The following is a 19,132-nucleotide window of genomic DNA, read 5'->3' on the forward strand; positions in this document are numbered from 1 at the left end:
TGAAACCAGGAGAGAACATGTGGTCAAAAATACTTGAAGCCCACTGGATGGAGCTAAACATCATGAAAGTCTCTCTTATCTAGCTACAACCAACCAGACGATTAAATCCCAAACCAAACCATCTAAACGCAGCCACTCTATAGAGATCCTGGTGTCTGCGTGTATTTGTAAGTGACTACACTGACAGTAATAGAGTATGACGGGTATTAATAAAAGGCAGCTAAAGAATGTGAACAATTTGGGATTAATCTTCGAATAATCCCAAATTCTAATTATTCTAATTCTAGCTTATTTTTTGTTTTCATGCAAAGTTTTAGGAAAAAGTGTTTGTAGATGGCGCGGATAAGTTTCGTAATCACCTCTAATTGACGCTGCAATAGGACAGAAAATAATGTGTTTTTATTAGATAACTTGCTTGGATTGCAACGACAAAAGCCAAATGCTTGAAGTGAAAGTAAACGGCTAATGAACATAACATAAACAGCTGAACAGAATTTGAACTTAATGCCTCTTTTTTTTCCACCCAGAATTTATATTCTTGACAGTTTCCACTTTCACTTAAAAAGAAAAAAAAGAAAGACCAAGTGTTGACCCAGACTTAAAATGTTGGTTTTAATATAGTTTCGCACTGCTGATGACTCCAGATACATTTATGAGCATTAGCCAACAAAGCAAAGCAAAGTCTAGCCCAAACAAACTGGGATGAAAGGCGCCCTTTGATCCCTGGCCGACCGTAGTGACTTCAGCACTTCAGCTCGATTGTTTTCAGCTGAGGTTTCTCTGGGTGGCTTCACTTCAAGTTACAGCTGAAACTGCAGGAACAGGATTTACTCGGGATTTAAGAACCACAAAGTTGGTTCACACACACAAGAAAAAAAACCTCCAAACTAAACCAAACAAACCTGTTATTTTCAGAGTTGTTGCAAGTAGCCCCTCAAGTTATTGTGATATAGCATGACAAAAGCTCTAACTTCATGTCTTTGAGCTAAATATATACTGTCTTCTCAGGCCCATGAGCTCTGTCATTTCACACCATTACCGGTGCCCCGCGCAGCTTTATGTTGAGGCTACGACAGCCCACATTCCGTCTGATCATAGTTGTGTGTGGCATTTCAAAGAGTATTATGAGAATGTGATTAAAAAAAAAAAACTATTTTCACGTGACCCCTGAGCACTTGACCTCTGATGGGCTAGCGCAGCGTAGCACTGAGCCTCAGACTTCCGGGACAAGCTGCGAAGCTCATTCTTCCCGAACCAGACGTGACGAGAAGTGGACGACGAAAGGAACGTATGGGGGAGAAAATTTTTTTTGATGATCTGTACTTTTTGGAAATCACAACAGTTACTTGACGAAGCACTCGTTTATAGCAGAATTTGAGATCACTATAGGGAATCCAAGTACATTTCAACAGAGGATTAAAACGAAACGTCGGGACAATAAGGAGCGAGCCCTCATTCTGCAGCCTGTAAGAACCAAGGAAACGTTCATTAGCAATAAAACCAAATGTACATTTAATATCAAGCACAGGAGCCCACTAAATACCCCCCTCCCACACACACACACACACACACACACACACTCTCTCTCTCCTCTATTAAGATATTATTGTGTATTTGTTACTTGTGGCCAACATAAATAGCTTTATGTGCTTGAACATGTTGACAAAGCAGCCATGGCTCATTGGTGGTTGATGGATGGCTGTGTGTGCCTTGCTAATTATTAGTACACATAAAAGGATGCTGTTATTTCCAGACCTAGCCTCAGCCAGAGGGGTCACTGGGTAAATATGGAGCCATCAGTCTGCGACCATATCACTCAATCTTGATGTATGAGCAAAGAGGTACAAATTAAACGCGCGGCGACCTTCTAGGGGGTACCGCATTCAACAGGACGCCATTTGGGATAATTCCTGTATGGGGTTCAAACAATAAGCCACTATAGCACATGGTATAATTACTTTGTATACACACATCTGGAATTAGGCTCCCTGAGGAAGCTAATACACTGAGAAAAAACAAGCCGCTGACCATTTTAAAGTGCAAAATGTAGTATGTGTGGGTAAGACAAGTGGAGGGACTGACTTGAAATGCTGACGAACGTGCAGAAATTCTCGATCCTCACAAACCAAAGCTCTTCTCTGAGCACACGGGTCAGAGGACATCACTTGTCAGATGTACAGTAACCCTCGCATCTCTTTGCTCGCCTGCTATTTTCCCTCCACGCTTGCAGGCTTCCCACTCCAGTTACAGCCATCTTGCTTCTATTTGACGACTGTACTGCCCCCCACTTTCCATACCAATCTTATCCGTGTCATTTTGACAAACACTGCGAGAGAGATGTGCCGCGCAAGAGGCTCCAGAAAAAAAAAAAAGGGCTGCATCTGGATTTTATAGCAGCTCAATTTTCTCTGCTGGTGTGTGGCACAGATTGGATGTGAAGAGCTGGACCGGCTAACACGGAGTCTGCGTGAATGTCAACTGTAGACCGATATTAATATTGATCCGCAGATTGAGACTGCTGTTGAGGATCAGCCGCAACATGATGTGAGGCACGAAGAGAGCATGACGCAAATACCCCGAACACTGGGAGAGGGGATTAGTCGTGGGCTGCTGTTATTATCTTGGAAACGTGGTTACCACTGTGTATCCAAGTAATTTCTGAGGACTGCAGTGCTGTTCGTTTGTCGAGGGTATAAGGAAAATTACACTTACACTCCCCAGGAGGATTAGTTCATGTGCAAAACCCCAGGCTTTTCGTGCAGTTTAACAAGTTTGAACAGTATTTTTTTTAAAGTCGTGTACAAATATTTATAACTTTATTGATAGTTTACTTGTACAAGATGTACATTCATATTTTGTGACTCAAAAGGGTAAAAAAACAAACTGTACGATGATTCATGTTTAGGCATGCTTGCATATGAAATGGTAATCATTTTAATGGGTACAACAAATTCCATGGATTGTTAAATTCAACCGTCCCTGAAATGTTTGTAAACTCGGACACGCTACATTTTTTTTTTTTTTTTTTTTTTAGGCAAACAACTTACTACAGCCACACCCCCCACGCCACCCCCCAATTCAAAATGAAACACTTAATAAAAACATACAAAAATAAATGCAAAGCCATGTAAAAATGTACACTTGTAGTTCAACTATTTAATCTTTCATAAACTTTCAGACAAAATAATAAATAAAACACCCATATGCTTAATTTAAAATGGAGACATTAATAAACATTTCTAAATGGAGGTCTGGTAAGACAGAAAATGTTGTTTGGAGACTGATCGAGGTCACGCGGACCTGAAGCGGATCCATATATTTAGCACGGGTCTGACAGCAGTGTTTAAAAGGTTGTCAAAATAAACGATATTTCATCCCAATGTTTTTTCTGGAACAATTTGTAACATACACGTTGAATTTATTTGGAAATTAAGGATGAAAAAGACAAAAAAAATCACATACAACATGCAAAATTAAACTAATCGTATCATAAACAACTGCTCGGTTTGGGTTAGGGTGCTGATTTGCTGATAAAACACTTTTTCCTAAAAATGCAAAAAGCAAAAAGGATTTCTTCGACCGTTGGTGGAGTACTTAAGAGAGCTTATTTTCATCTACCTTAATTTCTGCTGAATCCAAAAATGTGCTCATGTCTTTCCTCATAAAAGCTGTGCCTGATGTATAGAAAATTGTCTGAATACATAGGAGGTTATGTAGGGATATGGCACCTGGTCTTTAAGGGGGTTTTCTCGAACTAAACAAAATATACACTGCTGTAGAAAAACTGGTGGGTTTGGCAAATAAACTGAACACTCCAACAGTGCATGAAAAAAATAAAAGTAAAATAAAGTCATTGGGTCTCTTTATCATTGAGGACTAACTGCTAGCTGTTTTTACTTCTTTTTTTCTTTTTTTGCTATTTACAGTATTGCACTTAAACTGCACACCATTGCATTTCAGTTTGACTGATGCTTTCTTCATATTTTTTCAGAATTACAAAAGAAGAAAAGAGGAAAAAGGAAAATCCCATTTATACCCTTTATCTAAGATAATTGTTCTTTTTGCTGATCGCGTGACGATATCAAACCCAGCTCCCCGCTTTAATTAATAAAGTAGTATCTGCTTGTAGTGCCATTTGTAAACACCCACGTGTGAGACCTGAAGTGCAAAGGCGATCTTCACTTCTTTACCCAAAAATACAACACAACAAACAGAAAGGAAAGAAAATAATAAAGACAGAGCGAGAGAGATAGAGCACACTTTGAGGGAGAAATGCAAACCAAAAGTCTCGCCAGCACATGCCCGACAACACAGAGCAACGTCTCTCCAGTCTGCGACTAACAACAACAAAAAGAGGGAGGAAAAAAAACGGATTTGTTGCTTTTGTTAGAGCATAAGTCCATCAGAAGAAGGGTATCAGGCTCTAATGGAGGCCTTTGACTTTGAAGGTGTCGGGGGGAGCATGTTGGATGGCAGTGTTTAAAACAGCTGTCGAGTGTTAATGTCAGGTGCGGATGGAAACCAGTCCCAGTAACGGTCCTCCATTAGAGCTCATGCACTTGGCAGCAGCAGGGAACACAGTGGTTGGAGACAAATATGGCCTTTTTTTGTTCTTTAAATGTTTTCTTCTTTCGTTTCTCTAGTGAGGAGCGGGGCACGAGGGGAGGGAGGGGGGATTGGGGAGGCGGGTGAAGGTGAGAGCCGTTCCGATACCTCGGTGGGGTGATGTTTGGGTCTGTTTCCCCCCCACACACACACACAAGTTTAACCCTTTGCATTGTCAACATGGCGTCAGCCAGCGTCAGCGAGGCTCTGCTTTTGGCCCTGCTGCTGCCTGCCAGTTTGCTTTGTTCTAACATCTTCTGGTCTGACGGGCCCCGGGCCTGGCCCTCAGACAGACATCCACATGTGTTTGTACGGTCCTTGGGATGTGATCTGTGCCTGGAGTGGACTGAGCCACTGGCCCCGCAGAAGTCCTGCCTGTTGGGCGAAAAGTAAAAGGTGATTTCATTGGTATTTAATTACCGTTCTCTACAAGTGGTTTGTTTTGGCAGCTGGTTTTGTGACAATTTTCTCGCTCCCCTCCTCCTTTTCTTTTCTTTTTTTATTTTCTTCCTCCACTGTTCTCCCCCTTTCTCTCTCACACCCACTCTCTCTCTCCCCCTCTCTGTTATGTGTTCCTCTCTTTCATTCTCACTCAGTGTTTTTGTTTATTTTAGTTTTAGCTGTGAGTGTCACGGCCCTTTCACAGGCTCAGTCTTGTGTGAGAGGCGATTATGGGCATCAGGCGAGCGGAGGGGCAGCCCGGTGGGGTCAGAGTCCCAGAGCCTCGGTGTGTTTTCTTGCCTTGAGTCGCAGGTCGGCGATGCTCGAGTTCTTGCTGTTGCTTTTGGCGGCTGCTGCCACCGCCGCCGCCGCCGAGGCCGAGTCGGCCAGAGATGCGATTGGTAGTCCGAAAGGAGGGGGCGGGAACATCAGGTAGGGCGCGTGAGCGGCCAGGTGAGGGTGCAGGTGAGGGTGGGAGTGGGCGGAGTGGGTGACCCCTTCCAACTGGAGCTGTGCTTGGACCTGCCGAACAGTGAAAACGTAAAGTCAGAATGAGCCCCTCAGGACAAGTGTGTGTGTGTGTGTGTGTGTGTGTGTGTGTGTGTGTGTGTGTGTGTGTGTGTGTGTGTGTGTGTGTGTGTGTGTGCAGGGAGGATTTAGGTTTCACAGTCTGACACTATTAAATTCCCCCTCAAATGTTACCCCCTCAAAGCTGTTGCTTACAGTGTGTTTTCTATGAAAATAGTTAAGGGCTGCACTCTGCGCTTTAGCCCTTTCTTCATGTCAGCTATTCTAAATGTTAATGAATCATACATTGCTCTCAGACACCACATCCAATTTAATCGCCTAGAATCAAAGTCTTTCTAGGACCCAGAACAGATTTGTTTAATTCAGACTGAGGACTATGGTATACCCTTGGAAATACGCAGTCTTGTTATCCTGATTATGTATTCAATTGCATAAATAAACTATTTTGCACTGAAAAGATATTCACATATTTGGAGTTATAAATATTTATCCAGACATATTCCTGAGTCAAGGGGAGAAAAAAAAGAAAAAGAAACCATAAGGAGCATAGGATATCAGTTTTCACATTCTTGGCAATTATTTTATAAGAAGTAGGTGAAAATTAAGCATCCGCTTACTTCAGAGGGAGAGAGCTGAGCCTGTTGCCGTGTCTCATGTGTTTCAAACACCACAGGAAGAAGTGGGAAAACTCAAGTATTTCTAGCTTTCTTCTCCAACCAAAATAGCACGATAGAAAGTCAAAGTTTTAACTTGACTAAATATTATTTTTAGTTGTATTTTAGTATAAAAATGCAAAAAGGGAGATTTAAATCGAAGTTGTTAAACGAAAGGGAAAATTAATTTGTACCCGCGAGTTTGTAGTTGCTAAGCGCTGCAGTGGCATCCGAACAAAACCTTCTGCAAAACAACAAATTTTTCCACGTATCGCGTTCACCGAAAGAATCGGGGAACAAACTGCAGCCGTGACTGATAATTTCCAATTGTATAGTGCGAACGCGATTGGTTACACAATGCAGAAGGACCACTGGAAAAACAAATCACAGTTATGAAACTTGATTTTGTGGGTTATGGCAGAAATTAATCTGTCTCTGAAAATGGAACAGGTGACGTGGGTTCAGAGTGATTGTGTGCTTTCGGCCCGGCACACACACAAACTTTGCATTGCTTTAAAAGACACAAGTCTTTACTTTTTTGTTGACAAGAGGTCACGACCTTACCCATCCACCAGCCGCTAGCCATCTCCTCATTTCCCATGCATATGCAGCGTTGTAATATCTGAGTCCATGCATGCCTAGTGCCTGTTTCAACCTCGTGCAACGTGCCTCTCTCTCAGTATGCAGGCCTCAATCCTCCACCCCTGCCAGTGCAGCTCAACGCCAATATCCATCAGAGCCCACTTCATTCCCCGCTTTCATCATCTCTTTTATGTGCTCACGCCCGCCGCACTGTTGGCTTAATTAGGCCGTTGCTTTTAGCCAGGGTCAAGCAGACAACACAGCAACCGGGACGTAGAAGCAGACAGCAGCAGATCAAATGTCTGCCCACCTTTCCTCTCCCTGTACGGTCCAACCTTCTCCCCACAGCCAGAAGGTGAAAGGTGCACTGAGGTCTCAACACCCCCACCCTTTCACTCCCCTCTCCACGTATGCACTCTTTCATCACTTCAGTCTAATAGCTGCACATGGCTTATATACATGCATGTGGAAGCACAAATATAGAAGGCCCACTCTGACACCAATTCCACCGCATATCCAAACGCAAAACAGTCCAGTCTCAACTTTTACATTTATTTGATGGGGTTTTTTAGAGATGACGCATTACTTGTCACCACTGGATTATTTATTTTCCTTTTTTACATTTAAGATTATTTTGGTTTCTGGATTATTTTTAGATTTTTCAAGCTTTGTCAATTACCGCAAATATGAAAACATGGCCTACCTGTTGGAAGGGCATCCGGAGGGCGCCCATATTGACATAGGGTGCTACTCTGCATGCGTCAAGGGGACTGCCGCTGCCCAGAATAACACCTGGAGAGAAGGGAAAGATGTCTGTCAGACAGCCAGACAGTTGTTGTTATGTGAGATGAGGAGGTCACAACTTTTTTTTTCACATGCAGTCATAAAAATGGTGAAACTGTGTCAAAATGTAATCAGTAATAAATTCACTAATAATAATATTAAGAGGCCAAAATAAAGGGAGCAAATTGCATTCACCTTTGTGCATCTGGTTTTCTTGTTTTCGACACTTTGCTCTCCTGTTCTGAAACCAAACCTGCAATCGAAAGAGAAAAGAACTGATTAGAATAGATGCAAACAGTTTTTATCCTATTTGTTGTCATATTTAAATAGTGAAATTAGATTGTCATAAATGGACAAATTTATTTATTTTTTTGGAACCAGGCAAATAAAAACAGGGGAAATCCAACACACGCAAGCAAATAAAACCTAAGTCACGTGTGTTCACAAATAAATACGAATTGTAATAATTTTCAAAGAGGAAAAAAATATTAGACTGTAAATGAGACTAAACTAATTTATAGATTAAAAAACATACTTTTAAAACTGAGCTAAATGGACTGGTTCTTATATAGCGCTTTTCTACTCAAAGCGCTTTACACAACTGCTTCATTCATACAAGCACTTTTTTCTTTGCTCTGTCTAACATGCACACAGAGCAACATGGGGTTAGTATCTTGCCCAAGGATATTTGGCAAATGGGGATCGAACCACCAATCTTCCGATGACCTGCTCTATCTCCTAAGCTACAGCCACTTAAAGTCACTGTAACTTAAACAAAGTTCTAGTAGGGTTGTAAGAAAAAGTGTAGCAATTTTACAAGGATACTGTGATCCTTCAAATAAATAAATAAATGTCATTAACTACCTTCCAATTTGCTGACTGCCTTTGAAGCTGCAGGCTGCGGGCCTATTGTTAATCACCATCAACTTAATTTGCCTCGTTGAATAACATTATCTCCCCTCCCCTTCGACCCCCGCGATGATTATCGTTTACAGATGCGAAAATTAGCGACCGGTGGCGGACCACAAAGGGCGCCGACTGATGATGTTGCTGACGACTCGGGGTGCCGTGACGCCGTTTTTAAGCTGCGGGGGAGCGACGTGCAACATCGTGTCGATGGGACTGCAATAACAGGGGAAGTCGATAAAGCGTCCATTAGGGACCGAGGCGAGAGAGCAGGAGATAACAACGAGGCGAAAATTACGAGGAAAACAAATGTCTCGCTCTCAGCTTCACAAAATATCATCCAAATATAGTTTTTACAATAAAACCACAGCAGTGAGATTTTCCTGTCAATGCATTATCAATGTCTATAAATCCTGTCCACGTAGAGTACATAATTATTATTATTATTATTGTTATTATTATTATTATCATTATTATTATTATTGTCATCATCATCGTGGTGTAGGCCTGAAGCTAAACACTGCACATTGTCGTTATTGTTTGCGATTGTTTACGCCGTGAGTTATTAGCTCTACAGCGGTAAATGATGGTAGGAAAGGTGTTTATGAAAATCCCAGGTGATTTTGCATAGACGCACAGTAATCCCTCAGATAAATCAAGGCTAATATTAGACGGGCCCGAGATCAATTCCAATTACGTGCCAGTATGTTAAGCAAAGTGAACTACACTGGTTCAGACAGTTATTTCTTCATTAAGGGCCACTCAATGATGCGCTTCACAAATACCCTAATCTCATTTCCTTTTTGATTTTTTATTAGAGACAGTGAATAATGACATTTAATTTAGCAGCGCGCCAGAAACCCAAAGATATTAGTCCTAACCGAATTACTGCCTGCTCCTCACCAAGCTCTCATAACTTTCAATTAGATTCATTGACAGCTGCTCGGAGCGCAGGTTCACAGCCTGTAACAGCCCTGCTGCAATTCGCTCTCACTAAATCTGGAGAAAACATGTGCCAGTGCGCACCCCCCCAAAAGACAGCCTGAAAATGCTTCATTTTTTTTTCCTTCATCTTTTTTCCCCCAAAAGAGAACATCGGTAGGTTCCAAGTGTCTATTTGATAACATAAAACACACACACACGCAGACTCGGTCTTTATCAGTCATATTTCCTCCATAAATAATTTTAATGCACGCACTTTATTAGCGATAATCGCAGTGTACTGCTGTCAACTAAGTCCGCTCAGGAAAAAAGGTAGTCGGTGGCTTATAAAGCTCTATGATGCGGCTTATTCATCCGATTAGATATAGCTGAACAGCAGCAGAGTTGGCCCAGAATTGAATTATTTCTAATCTGTTTTTATGGGGACACTACATCAAGCCAATGGCAGATATTACAAAGAAAATGAGGAGCGATACGAGTTGACATAAGAGCGCGTCCCCTGAAGCAGCCATTCAGGCTCTTCATTCATTTTAATCACTGGCTGGATTTCTTTCTTCTTTTTTTCTACCCGCAAGGATGCTCGGATCGGAGGCACAAGGCTCCACAGGCCTACCGCTGCAAGTTCAGCTGGCTCTGAGGCTATCCATCCTGGACGGTTTACAACTGATTTACTGCTACTGTACGTGAATCTTTCATTAAACACACACTTTTAAAAAATAGTTATTTGTCATACTTGTTAAGAGGGCATGGTGAACCCTCTACATTTGATATTTTCCTAAATAAATATTTTTTTTAAATAGTCAAATCTGCGGCAATTGTGCAGTCATGTTTCTAACATTTATAAATGTCGCAGTGAAACCGTCTCCCTGTATGAATATTAGGACACCACAGAGAAAGCTAGACGGGGCTTTACAAACCTCCCCATAGGAATATTACAGCAATATTTCAGACGTGGAGCTTTTTCACTAACAAGCTGGATCATTTATTTGTCAAGTGGTCAACCTGTCACTAAACTAATGAGCTCCTAGCTTTTTATTCTTCTGTTTTTTATTTATTTATTTACTTGTATGTTTCAGGACACACGATGCGACCTGTTTATGTTCCAAAAGAAACCAGAAATTTTTTTTAAAAGTCGTTTTTTCACGTGGCTCACACGCAGTCTTGCGTATTTCGAGTCATTTCAAAGGATTTTAAACGTGCTCAGTGTGCGAGCAAACACAACAGAAAAGGTTTATTTAAAGGCTCCAAAATGACTGCACAGTTTTATAATATATTTTCACGTTTTTATAGCAATATGCGTGTTTTATAGCAAAATTATTTCACGATGGATCCACATGGTCCGGTTTTCCACCTCAAAAGCTAAAAATATATTTTCTTATATTTTCGGTTAATTACAGTGGGGTTTCCTTATAGAACAAATTAAGGGCTGGCTAGATCACTAACATATTTCCCACAAAGCAGTGACGCCACTTAACAAATCACCCACACACACGCGAGCTTACAAGTGTTGCTTAACAACAGCAGAAATATTTTCACACTACAGCCGTCAGACAGACAGACAGACAGCAAAGCTTCTTGGCCGCTCCTCACACAGCAGCAGCAACAGCACGATTTCCGCTCTGCATCACAGACACGAGAGTGAAGAAAGTGAGTAACTTATGTGGGAAATCCTCACCTGCACTCTGGCCTCGGACAGTCCCAGCCTCTGGCTCAGCTCCTCTCTCATGAAGGCGTCCGGGTAATGCGTCTCGTCGAAGAGCCGCTCCAGCTCGTTGAGCTGCTCCAGGGTGAAGTTAGTGCGACTCCTCCGCTGCTTCAGTTTGCCCTGTGGATCTTCATCCTCGGACTTCACGTCCTCCTTTTTCTCCTTACACTCATATATCCCTGTTAAACGGCCCACGGGTGGTGGGGGAAGGAAACAATTATTATTATTGTTTTTTAAAGGAGAAGATGCGTTTAAAATTCACACATGCACACATTCCAAGCTCAAAACACACATATCACAAGTGCGCATTAAGGGTTCCCCCCCATATAGTCAACACTGGGCCCTGACAGGGGGCCTTAGGCCTGGCACTTTGACAGCAACACACACACACACACACATTACACAGCTTAGTTCTTCAATAGAGAGGCCCGTGGCTGCATTTCCAGCCTCCATAAGTCAGCGTGTAATGTCAGTGCCGTAATGGAAGTAAATCAGTCAATATGGAAGCCTAATAAGGGTATAAGCGATTTAAAGAGCAGAGAAATAAGTCCCGGCTAAACGGAGAAGATTTAGGCCTAATTACTCACCTCCATAAAACAGACCTTTAGGATATCCATAAAAATCATCAGCCAACAGATTTTTTTATTTAATCACACCATTACGCTGCGTGGCTGACAGTACACTATAGCCTAATAAAAATAGAACAGCCTATATAAGCAGCTATTAAGTGTTATCAGTGTTAATTTTAGCAACACAGCTGACAACTGCTGCAATTAATGGCCTTTTCTGTCTCATTTTACTGTTTGTACTTTGCTGACGCCGAACTGCTTTTTTTCTCTCAAATGAAAGTCATTTTAACTTAAATAAAATCCGATCAGTTTATGTTAAAAAAAGACAGATTTAATTTAAGTTATAGGGCTGATTATTGCCCCATAGTGCTGACTCCATTTTTTTAAACTCTTCTTACAGGATAAATATAGAAACAAATCCACTAAATCATAGTTTTCTGCCCACTGCACATTTGTGACTGCTGAGTGAAAGGAGGCCTGTGCTCCTGCTGTATGCTACTTCACAGACTGGAAATGAATAAAGTGATTTTTAAAAGGTAGATCTATTTATGTTTTCAGCTTACACACGATTTTGCAACTGAAAAAATAAAAAGATTTATTGCTACTCTAGAGTGTGCAGTCTAAGGTAGCGTGGCAATCGGCAGTCCTGCAGGCTATGGGTTTATACACTGCATCATAATTACATTATATTTAAGCTTTTAAACAACGCCTGCTAGATTGTACAAGAATACATAATTTACTAATAAAGGCAAAAGAAAATACACTGCAGTGCTGACTTAAAGTAGGTTGTTGCCGGATAGTTTAATACCGGCATAAAATGATGACATATAGTCCAAATAAAGCTAAAATCATTATTAAACATTAGACATTTAATACGATTATATTCTACAGAACAAATCTTGCTGTATTTTTTCTTTCCTTTCGTTTGCAAACTATCATTAAACAGTTAAAGCGATGGTCTGGCGAAGGGCCCGCCTCCTGCTTTGTAAAATTATCATTGCAATAACAGATTAATGCGTTAACTTTGGGGAACTACATTGACTAAACGCGGTTACGTAAATTCAACTCTTTTTTATGCGCGTAGATTTTGTAAAATTATAATAATTAAAACAACAACAAGAAAAATGCTTCGCTCCGGACACACCAGACAGCCGAACTTGAGACATTTTCCCCGACATCACGCGGGAGCATTTCTCACAATTAAAGTGAAAACCTTACCCTCTGTCGCCCTCGTAACATTAAAGTCCTTCAGTTTCTCCTTCTCCAGCTCGACGTGGTCCTTGAACAGATGCACCGGGCAGTGGTTGCTCTCCGTAATGTCCTGCAGGTTTGTCTCCGGGCTGCCCAGCTCCCTCGCCCTTGTCAAGCCGCTCTCCAAAACTTCCCTGTACGTGATACTCTCTTTGCTGCTCTCCTTGGTTTTCTGATCGAACGATTTCGACACGAATGCCGTAAGTTCTTCCATGGTCAGCTCTGTCGCTCAGTAGTGCTCCTGCTCAGGGAAATCCACCGTGAATTCTCAGCATATACCGTCTCTATATACCAGTGTACAGCTCACGGATACGCTCTTTTAGGAGGCTGGCAGCAGCGATAGATAGAAGGGGTGGAGAGGAGGTGAGATCACTCCTGCTGTTGTGACTGTGTATTTGAGAGCACACTATTTATACACGGCCACCTCAGCCCAGCGCCCCCACCCCTTCTTCCCTCGGATCTCTGTGTCTCGAGCAATTACAGGCCGGCTCGACTTTGCAGAATTCAACTTTCAGCAGCTTTTTTTCCCTTCTTCTTCTTCTTCTTCTTCTTCTTCTTCTTCTTCTTCTTCTTCTTCTTCTTCTTCTTCCACAAATCAATGATGGAACTGATGGAGGCGGTTAATTGAATTACGGGGTCATTAAAATGCCTATGGTGGCTCACTCCTGTGAGGAGGCTGTATATGGCTGTTGTGTCTAATTAATTCGGCGAAAATTTAATTAACGCAATTAGGAGATAGAAATGCGGGGTTTGCGGAATTTCGCTTTGATTTCCTTTGTCATTTGTTGACAAATGTGTTTGAACCTTTATGTGCGCATGAGTCACCAATAGCTTCTGGTTTACATGCTTTCTGGACTTGTCTGAACTGGAATTAGCACACAAGATTCCTGAGAGCAAAAGGCACGGAGGCAACGATCAGCATTATAAAGTTGCGAGTGAACTGAAAATATGAGGACTTGCTTCACAATGAACGGGTACTAACGCTGAGCCAGTGAAAATTACAATAGATATTAATAATGCCTAAGTAATGTCTGAAAAAAACAAGTGACCCCCTCCTCCAAACATTTATTTTCCTCAAAAACAAGTGCAGCCAAAATTTATTTGATTGGAGTTCTGAAGTTATTTTCCACTGCCTACTGCAGATAAGTGCATATCATATAAATGCATACAGCAAAAGAGCGGAAAGTAGCCGCATATAAAAGCAACAGATGCATAATTATCGGATAATGGTGTAATTAATATTTTGGTGCTCTAAATTCGGGTCTCTTTTGAGTATTCAACTGGAATCCTTCGCGGTTTCCGTTTACAAATAGGGAATAGAAATCAATAGATATCAGCAGTGAAAAAATGTGCCCTCTTTTTCATGGGAATAAGTGAGCCCATAATGGCTTAACGTTATCTAAGTCGTTCATCAGTCCAGCACACAAACACAAAAAGGCCGAGAGAAGAGTGCGATCCCCTGGGTCTGCCGCCCTGAGCGGCCCGCCACTGTGAAAGTCTCATATCTCAGCCCTCTAATGACTCGGTTTGATGTCTCTCCATTTATCAGTAAGCCCGCTTCACATCACTGCGGCTGACGCACAAGTCGCGGTCTCTCCCATGTTCCATGAACTGCGCCTTTTGTTGTTAATAGACCTAAATCCTCTTTAAGACGCAAATCTGCGCTCCCAGTCGTGTGCCTCGATATCATCCCACAATAAAGCGGGGTTTACAAAAGACGCACGTGTCTGTAACGAAATAAAACACCAATGGGGTTTTATAAAACGGAATTAAAGGCGATATTGAACTTCTACGTACAACTCCTGCGCTCCATCTAACTTTGAGGGTTTTTTTTAAATACACTTTTTATTTTTATTTCTTTATTTTGTCCTTTAAAGTATATTTATGTTGGATTTGAGATTGGATGTACATGCAAAAACTAAAAAAAGTCAGACACAATAAACCAGTTTTTAGAAATATAGTATTTTGCTACCACAGATGATTTTTGAAAAAAGTGTTGTTGAATGGTGTAGTCACACCTAAACCTATGCAACATTCTCTCAGTGAGACAAAAAAAAAACGCCAAAACATTTTCCCAGAATGATAAAGGAAAACATATTGCCAGAGGGCCTATAGGCAGCGCCTGTTTAATATGAATGACGAGCACGGCGCCCAATTAAAATAAGACAACTTATAGCAGCGTGTTCTCGTGTATCTGCTTAATGTTTTACCACGTTTTTATGCCACTTCATTGTTTCTGCTGAATAAACAATAACCGAAGCAAAGGCACATTTCTTAGCTCCACTTTCTCTAAATATTTATTGCACAGAAATGTTTCTGCATGTAATCTGACAGACATGAGCCATGTGTCGGCCAATCAGCAGCAGCCTGGAGGAATATCAGAAGAAATCCAGGAGGGATGCTCTTTACGCACCAACGCTGGTGTCGCTACAGTTTAGTGGCCAAAAAAAAACCTCTTAAAGGGGCCTCAATCATAACTACACTTGCCGTTCATTCCCCACGATTCAAACACCCCCCTCCTTTCCTGCTTCACGGAGGAAAACACGTATTTTATTTTATTTTTAACTATCCAATAACTTAATTATTATCGGTTCAGGAATCATTATTTTAGCGGAGACAAATAAAAGCTACTAAGCTACTATGTGGCAGAGTATAAGATAAAACATTATCATTATTATTATTATCATTATTATTATCATTATTATTATTATTATTATTATTACACAGTAATTTAATTATTTATTTTATTAAATTAATTTAAAATTTGTACTTTTTTGCATTTCTTTTTTCTAAAGCATACATGTATAAGAATAACGTTTTATTTTATTTGATGTTATTAATGCCACTTTGTATATACAGTTGCATTTACATTTGATCATTAGCTATTTATCCCATAACATTAATATGATCACATTTTATTACTATTTTCATTTTAATGACATTTATATACACGTCAGTGTTGCTATTATAAATTAACACTGTCTATAAATCTAATAATGTCCTGATCAGGGAGCTGAGGAATTCCTTCTCTACCTGCATGTGAAGGCTTTGGAACATTATCAAGACATCAGCAGACTTAAATGAGTCTGTGCTGGCTGGTGCAGAGCAGAGACAGAGAGACAGAGAGGAAGAGAAAGGGGCTGGAAGAGAGGGTGATAAGGTGGGGAAATACTGTAGCAATGCGAAGCAATGAGCAAAACAGGATTGTGTTGCCCCCATTGATCACAGTTCAAATTTACACATCTGGTCATCGTTTAAATATTAGAAGTGAACCGCTTTGGAGCTCTGTGAAGCATGTGTGAGGAGTCTAATCCCTCTGGGCTGTCAATACTCACTTTTGACAGAGGAGGAGTAGGGAATACTGAGAGGGTCAGAGCAGTGTCTGCCTGGACACAAGTCTCACCTCCAGCAAAATGCCACAGCACTGCTTCAACCTGCTGCCTCTGCCAAACTAATCCCTCGTGTGTGAAGGGGGGGTAGAGCCTAAATGCAAATCTCACGTCCTGTAAGTTTGCCAAAAATGTTTTCACTCATGAGAAGAGTCATTTATGAAATATTTCAACTGCCTAAACTGAACAAAAGGACTATTATTTCGTTGCTTACTTGTATATTTGTGCTTAACAGTGAGATTGAAAAACAGAAAGAAAGACGATAAAAGCTGTGTGTTAACATGCGTCCATCCTCTTTTCTTCGCACACCGCTCCAGTAAAGCCACGATATGTGACAGCTGTGATTGTCCCAAGACGATACAGTGACTTTTAAAAATTTTAACTTAAAAAGCAACTACTACACCTCTGGCTTCTAATATAATTTCCATGAACATAAAGCCTTTTTTTGTAGAAATGCACTTAACTCCAAATATCATCATCTGGTTCTACAGGGACAGAGTAACAGCAAAAAAGGAAAAAATTCAATAAGGTGGTTTACTTCAATCTGATTCAACAATGCAGAGCTGCTGTATAGATGCGATCCTGCACAGAAACAGAAAATTGGATTCTTCCCCAATACGAGAAATTTAAACGTGTCCTGTGAGGACAAAGAAGATTTGAACTCACAGTCGTGTTAATGACAGTGATTGTGTGTGTGTTTATTAGACTTCTCTGGCCTGTCTGCGAGTGCCGGGATCTCACGGTTGTTACATTGTCTGGTGCCTTCATTTAGGTCCTTTTGCAGTGCTGCAGCAGTCCACAGAGACTACAGGCTGTTCTGTGTTCAAAAGCCTTGTCTGCCATCTAAATGAGGCTTTCGGGGCAAAAAAAAAAAAAAAAATAGAAAAAGAAAAAAAAATTCAACATGAAAATACCACAATGTGCTAAAGATTAGTTCATACTCAAGTGGGATGTTTTGGGAATATGTTGGTTCTCCTTTTCGGATTGTTATTTTTCCTTGTGTATTCTCTAACAGCTATCTACCCACAGGGCACTGAGGCCTCTAGTTTAGTGGGGAAGGGAAAAAAAGGCATGAAATTGATATTATACCCTTAAATACAGCACAGATTTGCAGGGAAAACACAGTAATCCACTGACAATGCTTGAAAATCAAACACATATTTCTTGCTCGCTTACAAGCTTGTTTACTCTTGAATCTACTCTTTAATTACTGCCAGCTTCTTAAAACTGACTTCTTTCTTTATAGGTATAAAAAGACCATTTTTACTCTATGCAGTACCTATAGAGATGCGGTTATCCTTATGGTCAAAGGCTCTGGGGAAATGCAACAATTTATACAAATCAATAGCATTCAAATAATTCATGACTGATCACATGGTGTTTTAGCTCCTTATTTGCAGTAGAAAACCATGTTTTGTTTTGCTCCCAGAGGGCAACATGAAAGACCCGGGGAGAGGCGGGGAGAATTGGGAATGGAACTGGAAAGAGTGCATGAGGATAATAGGAGGACATTGATCATTTGGTGCACAAGAACACAACTGAACCTGTGAGTCAAGGCTAACAAGATGTATCATTTATACATTATTTAGACATGTCTGGGCTTTCCGTGTGCATTTTCTTACATCGGGTTTGCATCAGCGTCTTTGGAGGGGACACAGCGCGGTGACCTGAGACGATAAGAAGAAAATGTTGTAATTTTTATTGTTCGTTTAGTAGAAAAGAAGAAGAAGAAAGAAAATATGTAACAACTACCAACGCAGCAGTCAGTTCTTTCAGTGCTGTCCATTTGAAATTACTATTGTGTGTGGTGGAAGCAAATAAATCCCAATTTGGGCAGTGTTAGTCAGTCACAGCTTGTAATAAAAATTAATTTTGTAAATGTGGAGATGGATCAAGTTCCCTCTTGGCAGGGGGACCATCCCACAGACATGTTAACAACGTCTTCAGAGACCAATGAGGCCCATTTACAATAAGTGTCTGTTTTAAGTCGCTTGCTTTGTGTGTGTATGTGCGTGTCTCACCACAGCAGGCTATAAGAGGTCCCTCTGGTGTCAGCCGGAGAGAAGCCATTTGAGGCAGACTGGCTTTAATGGAGTGATGCTACACTTTCTCAATCACACAATTAAAGCCTGGTCTGCAGAGAGAGAGAGTTCTTTTCTGCTTGTAGTGCAGGGAGCAAAAGAGAAGGAGAAAGAGGGATAGCATCTTTTACATGGGGTGATTTATGTTGTGGTGCTGAGGAAAGAAGAGTCCTTGATAGATGACTTCATTAGAATTAATTAACAGAGCCAAAGACCTGACACAGACAGAGGAGACGGCGGAGAGACAGAAGGGTCGCTGGTGGATTTGAGGGGAGATTTAGAGATAAGAAAACAAGGTGAGGAAAACACAGAGAAGAGGTCTACCCGGGAAAACAGAGAGGTAGAGCGGGGGAGAAGACACGAATGAAGAACAGATGCCAGAGATTAGGATGTGACACATGAAGAGGAAGTAGCCTGTTTTTCTCTCTAAAGGGTAGCATGTGATCAAACACGAGTGCCCTCTACTTATAAGGACTGTAAGTAGAGGTTGTTCAGTTTCACGTACATATACTCTGAGCTTCCTTTCTGACAGGGGTATGCATGTACACATAAAGACATAAATCCCCGGTTAACCACCTACAGTTGAACACTAAAACTAGCTGCACAATGCCAAATGGCCCGTTTAGAAGAAGGGCACAAGCGTGTTCAGTGTTAGACTGATCCGGCATGCCGCAGGCTGTATGTTGGCTGAAGGCAG

At 41.2% G+C, this 19,132-nt stretch overlaps 2 protein-coding genes across 5 annotated transcripts in view; both read right to left on the reverse strand.

Moving 5' to 3' along the window:
* fgf14 (fibroblast growth factor 14) overlaps positions 1-19,132 on the reverse strand; it is a gene marked incomplete at its 5' end in the record, with an annotated part of 327,598 nt that overhangs the window by 266,131 nt on the left and 42,335 nt on the right. The window lies entirely within an intron of this gene.
* shox (shox homeobox) overlaps positions 3,028-19,132 on the reverse strand; it is a 40,632-nt gene continuing 24,527 nt past the window's right edge. The window contains exons 1-9 of one of the 4 annotated variants that reach the window (XM_082508314.1): positions 18,376-18,413; positions 17,977-18,021; positions 16,369-17,207; positions 12,933-13,206; positions 11,116-11,324; positions 7,788-7,845; positions 7,513-7,622; positions 5,347-5,568; positions 3,028-4,980 (exon numbers count right to left, since the gene is read on the reverse strand). In XM_082508314.1, the coding sequence (XP_082364440.1) occupies positions 4,891-4,980; positions 5,347-5,568; positions 7,513-7,622; positions 7,788-7,845; positions 11,116-11,324; positions 12,933-13,179 (936 nt within the window). In that variant the 5' untranslated portion in view covers positions 13,180-13,206; positions 16,369-17,207; positions 17,977-18,021; positions 18,376-18,413 and the 3' untranslated portion in view covers positions 3,028-4,890. Of the gene's footprint in view, positions 4,981-5,346; positions 5,569-7,512; positions 7,623-7,787; positions 7,846-11,115; positions 11,325-12,932; positions 13,207-16,368; positions 17,208-17,976; positions 18,022-18,375; positions 18,512-19,132 lie in introns of those variants that run through there. The other 3 variants (XM_082508313.1, XM_082508316.1, XM_082508315.1) reach the window with 3 other exon arrangements.

Source organism: Aulonocara stuartgranti (genome assembly GCF_965226115.1).
Source record: "Aulonocara stuartgranti genome assembly, chromosome: 16".
Lineage (NCBI taxonomy): Eukaryota > Metazoa > Chordata > Actinopteri > Cichliformes > Cichlidae > Aulonocara > Aulonocara stuartgranti.